Source organism: Galeopterus variegatus, unplaced genomic scaffold (genome assembly GCF_000696425.1).
Source record: "Galeopterus variegatus unplaced genomic scaffold, G_variegatus-3.0.2 Scaffold3510, whole genome shotgun sequence".
Classification (NCBI taxonomy): Eukaryota; Metazoa; Chordata; class Mammalia; order Dermoptera; family Cynocephalidae; genus Galeopterus; species Galeopterus variegatus.
In genome coordinates, this window is record NW_007729621.1 from 95,154 (window position 1) to 104,485 (window position 9,332).

Sequence of the window (9,332 nt, forward strand, 5' to 3'; positions counted from 1 at the left end):
CTCAGTTTCCCACCTGGAAAAGGAGGGCTGGGCTAGACATTATCTCTGTCCTTCAGCTCCATTCCCCCCCTCACTGCAGTCTCAAGGCAACTCCAGGAGGCAGCAGAACATTGCTTGGAGTTGAGAAGAGACTGGTTGAATAAACAAACAGCCTGAGAGCCCTGGTTCCCAACTGTGTCCTAAGCCAGCCTGTGAGGCTCTATGTCATCTTGGTCGAACTCCCCAAGTCCCTTTCTTTGGCCGTATAAGGAGAAAGGAGGACAGAGACTCCCTACCACAGGTTTTAAGCACAGGACTGAGGAAAAAGCTCCAGCCTCCAAAGAATGAGGAATAAATCAAATGCCACTCACTACCTCCCCTGTGTCACACTCCCCCGCCTCCTCCCTGCTGTGCCCAGGCCCTGGGACACACTGTGAGAGGTGCAAATGGCCTTCTTGAGCCTAGGTCAGCGAAGCCCCCTTCCTGAGACCTGCCACCAGCCATCACTCACCAGCAGACCCATCTCCAGTTAGGCAGGAGTACCTTCCCACAGGCGCCCTCATCCTGGTGGCCCTAGCTCCCGTCTGGTCTCCCAGCCCCGATGCCCTCTCCCCACTCCCCAATCCTCTCCCATTCAACCAGGAACTGTCTTCCCAGAGCACAGGCCACAGCCCACTTTCCCCAAACCTACCCATTCAAAGCTCTTCGGACTCCCAACTCCCTTTCTGGTTTTGCTCTGGGAGTACCATGAGTCTTGCTTGAGTGGGTTCTACAGCTTTCCCCACTCTTCTAGTGGTTCCCTGCACCTGGATGGCATGGCCTCCATTTCACCTTCTGAGATACCTTCTACCCTATGGGTTTATCTCAAATACCACCTCCTCCAAGAAGTGCTCCCTGATGCCTGCTTCTTGCTGAGATTGCTTCCTCCAATGCAGCTCGTGGCCCATTGGCTGTGCTTGCTGGAGCATCTGGTATGGTGGTCTTTTCTGCACCTGTCTTTCCTCTCCTCCAGTGTGGAATTCCTGGAGGGCCAAGCTGGAGCCTTATTTACACACGGAGCCCAACACAGCCCAGGCAAGCAGCTGGCATTCACCAAATACCGAGATGAACCAAAAAAGAGACTCACAAGATAGGAGGGCGTGGTGACCAGTGCTTATGCCCTGTACCAGGGGAAAGAGACAGATGAACAAAGTCAAGCTAGGCACACCTGAGACTACAATTGTCTCAAGAACCCAGACAGGCACAGTGCATGGACTTTGAAGTCACACAGATCTGGTTCAAATTTTGCCTCTGTCACTTAGTTGCTGTGTAACCATGGGCAGGTTACATACCTGGCCTGGTACTCAGTTTCCTCATCTATAATGCAGGGGAGGGTTGTCATCCCCACTCACAGAGTCTTTGTGAGCACTAAATGAGAGAATGAATGCAAACCACCCAGTACGGTTCCTGGCTCATGTACCTGCTCAATAAATTAACGTTTAGAATAATGTGTCAACTGCCTAGATTGCCTTCAGAGTGATACTGAAAGTTAACAACTTCAGAGTTTACAACTGTTATCTCCTTAGAAGCAAAGAGTTTTATTATTCCCATTTTACAAGAGAGAACTCTGAGGATCAGAGAAGTGAATGTACTTGCATCAGAGTGTTGAGCCAGGGTGGTGGTGGTGGTCAGCACTGGCTCCATCTTGGGTTCCGGGGCACAGCCACGAGAGGGAAACTGGGCAGCTCCCTGGCAGCTGCCATCACAATGACCTGAGACCAGTGCACCCAGCCCTGGGAGTCAGGTTTCAGCTGACTCAGGGTGGACCCTGACTCCCTGCCTGGCCAGGCCTGGAGTCACACGGGTAGCCAATCCCAGGGCCTGGCTCAGGGCTACTGCCAAGCCTGCTGCCTGCCTTTGTTCCATCTGCTCTGTGCCTCCTGCCTCCAATAGAGCATGGTCAGCAATGCCAAGGGGGGAGGGGCAGGGAATGGGTGATGCAGCAGCAAGGCCACTGGCATGTGGGAAATGCAGGAGTCCAGTGCAGCAAATTCTCATGGCGGGGCTGCTGCTGGCTCATGTGGCTGCTTTAGATGAATTAGAAAAAAGTGCCCTCTCTGGGTGAACAAGCCCCATACTGAAACACACAGCTTAGACAGCAGATTGTGGGTTGAATTTTGCTCTTGCCCACCTTTTTGTGCTGTGAACAATATGCACAACCATCCAGGGCAACCCGGCTTACGAAGCATCCCTGTAGGGCCAAGTCCTGAGGTGGGCCCTGGGATATGGAGATGACTCAGACACAGTACCAGCTTCTGAGAAGCACACAGGGAAGCCAGAGTGCTAGGGGAACATAGGGAAGGGAGCATCTAACTCTCTCTGGGCAGAGGCTTGGAGGAGCCATGGCAGGCTAATGGGAGAAGACAGTGAGTGGTATGCTGGCTCTCCAAAAAAAAAAGGGAGGGGGGCCTGATCTGTGGTTTGCCAACTTGCTAATTTGCATAGTGTCAATACTCTCACCCATCATGGGCAAGACCAATGTGCCCTTACTGGAGCTGGGAAGAGATGTTTACAATCAGCTCTCGTAAGCTGGTGCAGGCTGGCTCTGGAAAACCACTAGGAAAAGGAGAAGCTTCGGATGAACCCAGAAGGAAGAGGAGGACTTCTCCAGGCAGAGAAGTGGGCAGGGGCAGAGGAGGCAATTCCAGGAAGAGGGAAAGGTATGCGGCATGAACGCAAGTCGGGGGTCGAGGCGGGAAGAGTGTTGAAAGAGTTATGATTGGGAAGGGACCGTCAAAGTCTCCTGGAGGCTGGTAGTGTTTTACTTCTTGACCTGAATAGGGGATACATGCCTGGTATGATTCATTAAGCTGTACATTTAAGTTTTATGTACTTTGCTGTATGTTTGTCATATTTTACAATAAAAAGTTTAAAAGTAATGATAATACCACTCAGGTATAACCACTGTTTACAATTTTGTAATATTTCTTTCTAATCTTTTTCCCATGCATACATTTACACAACCATTCAGCAAAAATTTTCATGCAGAAAAAACCTCCGAGTACCCTATCGATAAAGAAGAAAGCATTTTAATATCAGAAGTAATGTGTTGTAGTGGGAGGAGTGTGGGTTTTGGAGTCAGAGAGACTTGGATTCAAATCTTGCTTCCTAAGTGCTGACTCTGTGACCCTGAGATGGTTGCTTGTTTTTAGTCTGGCTGAGCTGTTTTCTCTTCTGCAGACTGAGACTGATGATACCCACATCCTGCAGGTTTGTTTTGAAGATCAGAGATGATGGATGTAAGGTGCAGAGCACAGAGCCTGGCACACATTAGACACGCAACACACATAACACACAAGATGTTGTTACATACAAGCTATTGTTATTAGCATCCTCTCAGAAAGAACTGAGTTTCACTACAGACAAATGACCGAACCACAGAAATTATATAGAAACAGCACCTCCATAAGGATAGAGGCAAACTAGAATTGGCTGAGAATATCCTGAATGGTGAGGAGACTAAAAAGCTCAATTGAAAGGGGTGATTGAAGAAAATGGGGATATTTCACCTGGTGAAGAAGAGTCCAGTGATTTATGAGATCTGCACACCAGGTGTGCCAGGAAGAGCAGAGAACAGACCTAAGCCCAACAAACAGGACTTACAGAGGGCTGATTTCTACTGGATATAAGGAAGGATAAGGATTCTCACTGCCTAAGAATGGAAGAGGGATGTTGATAAGGAGTCAGCCCCCCATCACTAGGGGGACACAAGCAGCAGGTGAAGAGCATGGGGAGAGAGTGATGAGAAAGGAAGGTGGGCATGGTAGAGTGCGGACTAGATGACCTTTGGAGTGTTGCAAAGCTGTGCTCTGGACTTTCTGTAATCAGCATTGCCTGCTCCATCCAGCAGCACGTGGGAAAGTGCAGAACAGCAAGTGGCACACAGGAAAGGACACACGGAGACCCTTGCCCATCTTACCTGGTTATCGATTTTCAATTCCACCAGAGAAGTGTTGTGTGGAAGGGCTTCCACCAGGCACAGGATCCCAGCTCCAGAAATAAAGTTTGATTCCACGTTCAGCGTCTTCAATGCCTTGTTCACCTTGAGCATCTCAGCCAGGGCCTTGAACCACAGGAGGAAAGCACCCTGAGTCACCCTGAGCAAGGCTAGAGGCCCTCTTGGGGAGACCTAAAATACCAGGGGGATCAGGCAAGATGATCCCCTAACTTCCTTCACCAAGCACAGCTCTGACTGCGTCCCTCCTCCCTTCCCACTTGCATGGCTCCTGACCCCTGACTGGAGAATTCTATGCTGCTTAGCCTCCATCCAAATCTACTACGACCTGGCTCTTCTCCCCTGTCCAGAGTCAATGCTCTTTCCTATGTGCAGTTCCCTGCACATGCTCAGTGCTTCCCCCTGCTCTATCTTTGCCCATTCCATCCGCACCTCCTGGAGTGACCTTTCCTTTCTGCTTCACTGTCCAAACCCTGCCCATCCTTTAAGGCCATTCTTAAGGCCCCTTGCCCTGAGAGCTTTTGCTGCCATCCCCAGCTAGCTGTGCCTGCCTTTGGGAACCCTCTTAGAATTTATCTGTAACTCCCTCAGGGAACTTGTAGTCTTCTGCCCAGAGTTGTTTTTATACTGGTGTTGTCTCTGCCATTACACTCACTACTCTGATGGGCTGAGAATGCACTGGATCCATCCCTTGGTGCCCACAGTGCCCAGCACACAGTAGGTCCTCAAGCAGTGGTGTTCACTGAGTGACCAGTGGAGTCTCAACCTCCTCTATATACTCTCCACTTGTCTCTTCTGTTGCCCTGTTGAAACTCCAAGGAGACAATGTTTTTTCCACCTGAGCACCAGAGAGCAGAAGAGGGAACCCACTGGGCAAGTGACCGGGGCAAACAAGAGGAGAAGCACCCAGGTGGCCCTCAGCACATTTCAGAGGAATCCAGTTAGGGGGTGTAGATGACAATCAGAGCCTCTGAAGGAAATGAGGTAATTAGCAGCTGGTGGAAACAATGTGTCATGAAGGAAAGAAGACACCAGCAGCTGATAGGCCCAGGACATCCTGACCGGTGGGCCCTTCTGTCTGAGCCAGGAATGGCTGCCCTCTTGTCCCTGCTTGCTGAAACCCTCCGTGAGCCTCAGACCCAGGAAGCCTCCACCCCCTCCTCAGCTCCCCCCACTTCAGTGTGCCCACGGGATGGCATGCCAGCTTTCTCTGTGACCACATCTGTCTCTCTGAGTAGGTTGCCCTTCCAATCTGTGTTCTCTCTGAGCCCTCCACAGTACCCCCAGCTCCCCAGAAAAAACCTAGCCTGGCCTAATCATCAAAATATAACAACCAGTAGGCAAGTAAACCAGGTTCTAAGAGAAGAGCCGGGGCAGGCAATGGGGGCATTTACAGAGCTCTGGCAGCCTGATTTACCAAACTGGCCCAGAGCTTCTCAGTATTTGACAATGGGAATCCTCATATGAATGGGCTGATGCCAACTGTGGGTCTGGCACAGAGTCATGCCCAATACACATTTGTGGTGTTGAGTTTAGTGGCAGCATGAATGTGGCTGGTTTTTGATCCATGGCATAGTAGTATACAGGGCATGTGGCTTTGTCAGCTGTGTCACCATGGCAAACTCAGGATCCACTGGAGATCTTCTGAGATCAGAGGTCATCAATCCAGAGGTCCCCCACTAGCAGCAATGAGAATCTGTGCCATTTCTATCATTTCAAAACTATCAAGGAAAATTGTCCTATTTTAAAAATCAGAAGAGAATTGATTGGTATTAATCCACCCCTGGTAAGCTAATCCCTGCACTTTTTACCTGCTATTACTATTGTAGTGAGCACACTGTACTGTCATCCTTCATTTGTCTGCATGGCCAAATGGACCAGTATGTTCATGAAAGTGGAAGCTGAGACTGTCTCGTCACAGCTGTATTCCCAGAGCCTAGCCAGTGCTGGGCACAGAGACTCTCAATAAATATGTGTTGAATGTTTTCTTTTTAAAACAGAATTGATGACTGTTTTATAATAAGTACAATTTAATGTGATCAGCAGTATCACTGGAGACAGAAGCAAAAAACAAAATTGCTCATAAGGACCCACTGATGAAGACACTGATTTTACAGATGGAGAAACTGAGGCACAGGGAGGGGCAGACCCCGTGCAAATGTGATGCGCTGAGTGACTGCATTTGAATGCCAAGTCCACCTGCCTCTTGCTGTGTGACTTTGGACAAAGCAGTGCCTGACCTCTCGGAACGCTAGGTTCTTCATGTACAAAGTGGGGAGACGTGCATCTCTGGGACCAGTCGTGGTTGTGAGGATGAGCTGCGATGAGGGCAGATGGTGCCCAGGTGATGGCCATTCTGGTTCTTAGCACAGTCCTTTCACCACACCACACAGGGCTCCTCGTTAATGGCGTACAAACCATCCGGAGGCCACAAGTATCAACCTTCCATTTTTAAGCCCCCCACCCTTAATGCAGCAGAACAGAAAGGTACATACATATGCCACAGGGTCATTGCTCCGTGTCCCCACAATGCTGAACTTCTTCACATATGGGTTGTCTTTCAGGGCTTCTGCGTATGCCTTGAGGGTGGCTATGGGGATATTCTGCAGAGAGAAGGGCAGAAGGGAGAGTGACTGGCAGCCCCCACCAGGACAGGTTGCGGCAGGCAGATGGGGCAGTGACTCTCACGTATATAAGCCTGGCCCCTCACTGATTTCCTAGAAAGCCTTTGGCCAAAAAGCTGAATGAACAAAGTGTTCCAGCCTTGTCTGAGATGGCTGAGATCTGGGGAGAACTTTCTGATAAACAGGTTGAGAAAATTCTCCCTGAAAACTTCAGATAGGACCTGCAGTTCTCTCTTTGTGCATGTGGAGGCTGGAGGAGAGGCAAGAATCAAGGCGTGGAGATTGGTGGTGTGTTTTGCAAAGAGCTTAGGAGTTGGGGGTGTGTGGTGAGGCTGGAGCTTGGCCGCTGGCCCAGCGATTGGCGATGTTCCTGACTTGCTGTGTTACCCTGGGGAAGTAAGTCTCTTCCCCTCTCTGGATCTGTTTCTGGAAAACAAAGGGGGATTGCACTAGACATTCTCTAAGAGACATCTACCCCAGAGGGTCTCAGCTCTGACCGCACATCAGAGGCTCCTGGGGAATGTTTACAAAATGGTGATGCTCAGGCCTGTCCCAGACCAATAAAATCAGAATCTCTGGCATAGTATATGAGGATACTTTAAAAAGTCCATGGAAAAATAGAATTAAAAGATAATATGAATCTTTCCGTGAACTTTTTGAAGTATCCTAGTATATTTTTTAATCTCTTAGGGTGAAAACCACTGATCTGGTCCAACTGCCTCATGGTGCAGGAGGGACACTGAGGCCCGGAGGGAGCTGAGCCCTTGGCTGAGGCCTCACAGTGAGGTCCTACCCCCTCATATGCCCTGAGGCGGTCCCTGCTGCCAGAGTGCACAATTCTGAATTGTACTAGTGTCTCCTACTGGGCACATGGCAGACAACTGAGGCACCTGAGAGAGAACCTGGCTGTGCTTTTGCCGATCTCTCATTTCAGAGCGTCACTTTAGCTCCCTGGGGAGCAGAGCATGGGGCAGCCAAGTGGAGGAGAATACTGGCGTGCAGGTTTCCAATCTGATTGTGGTGCGGGGGGTGGGGTGGGGAGGGGCTGGCAGCCACTTAAAAGAAAGTAGAGAAGAAAGGAAAGCGGAGCCGGGCAGTGAGGGCTAGCTTCTTGTCTTACCCCACACCCTCCAGAACTAATCCCGCTGGCCTCTGGGCTGAGCAGGTGGGCAGGCAGCTGTGCCTGCTTCTGAATTCCTCCTGCGGCCTGTCCGGCAGGGACTGTCTGTCCACCTGTCCCTCCTCGCCCTGGTGGTCACACAGGGAAATGTCCACAGAGATAGGGGCAGACAGCTTGGGATACTTCCCTGGACATGTGGGCCAACAGCTCCCCCCGGGACTGGAAAATGAGGTTGAATATGAACACGATGGGGCAGCAGTGACAGCTCAGGGCTCGGGTCACCCTGCAAGCGCTGGGCACTGGACTTTTCTAGCCTCAAGATCCTGCGCAGCAGCGCATGTCTGACTCATGATTTTATCTCGGAGAATCTCTCAGTGTTTTGAATAACATGGCAAATTTCCAGATCGAAGCTGGGCTGGCCCATGGAGAACATCTGGGCCTGATGTCATCTTCCGAAAGAAACCAGGACTGTGGGATGTGCTTGTTTACACTGTCTGCCCCTCTTCAATGCTCCTATTTGTGAAGGTTTTGCCCCTGTTCCTGATTTAGAAACACCGTGAGTCCAAACAGGACCCTATTCACTCTGCACAGCAAGCCTGGGCTGTTTGCATCTGGGTGACACGGGACATCTCCCCCCCCACACACACACACACACAGGGGAAGTGAAATAAAGGAACCTCACCCGGATGTTGTTGAGGTTAACCTCTTCAAGTTTTGGGTCATTATTTTTTACCCGCTCCAGCGTTTCCTCTATGTCTGTTGAATTTGGTTCTTCGTCAGGCACAGGCTTGTACTGTGTGGGTTTAATCACACCTAGAGTGACCGAAAAAGTGAAGTGATTCACAGAAACATGGGGACCACTTTCCCTCAACACAAGGACACTCTGCAAGGAAGTGTCAGCAGAGTGCAGGGCACGTGAAGGCAGTGCATCTCAGGGACTACCAGGGAGAAGCCCTGCAAGGGAGCCAGGACTCCACCATGGACATCCTGCAAGAACTGGGTGAATTACTTCAACTCTCTGAACCCCCACTTCTCTGTCAAGTCGGGACAGTCATTCCACCTCAACAGGCTCTTGTGAGGAAGCGAGAAGCCCAGCTGGGAGAGAGTGCACACACCTTCCACAGGGAGGGCCTTTATTCTCTGGCACCCTCATTTCTCTTTGGGGCCAAAATGCCAGCTGGAAACAATGAACTGGAGTGACTAAGATAATGCAGTATTGGCACAAGAAAGACAAAGGGACTCCTGGAGCAGGGGAGGCATCTAGAAACAGACCCATGTGGATGTGTGGAAACTTATGACAAGACGGAGGCCCAAACCCGTGGTGAAAGGATACATTCTGCAAAGAACGGTGCTGGGACAATTGAATGTCCATTACAAAGTGAAAGTTTGATCTCGTCCCACAATCCACAAAACACAAAATCCAGGTGGATTAAGAAGTTGAATATAAGTAAGCCTCTGAAACTTTTATTTATTTATTTATTTATTTATTTATTTATTTATTTCCTTTTTGTCTTTTTCCGTGTCCGGCAATGGATCGCAACCCTCAGTGTCGCGCACATACCGGACCGGGACCGGCAACGGGATCGCAACCCTCGGTGTTGCGCCCGCACCTCGC

At 50.2% G+C, this 9,332-nt stretch overlaps 1 protein-coding gene across 1 annotated transcript in view; it reads right to left on the bottom strand.

Moving 5' to 3' along the window:
* Positions 1-9,332, bottom strand: part of TMOD1 (tropomodulin 1) — an 86,803-nt gene that overhangs the window by 21,347 nt on the left and 56,124 nt on the right. Inside the window, exons 6-8 of the mRNA XM_008585283.1 lie at positions 8,400-8,530; positions 6,469-6,576; positions 3,938-4,081 (exon numbers count right to left, since the gene is read on the bottom strand). Of these exons, the coding sequence (XP_008583505.1) occupies positions 3,938-4,081; positions 6,469-6,576; positions 8,400-8,530 (383 nt within the window). The remainder of the gene's footprint in view (positions 1-3,937; positions 4,082-6,468; positions 6,577-8,399; positions 8,531-9,332) is intronic.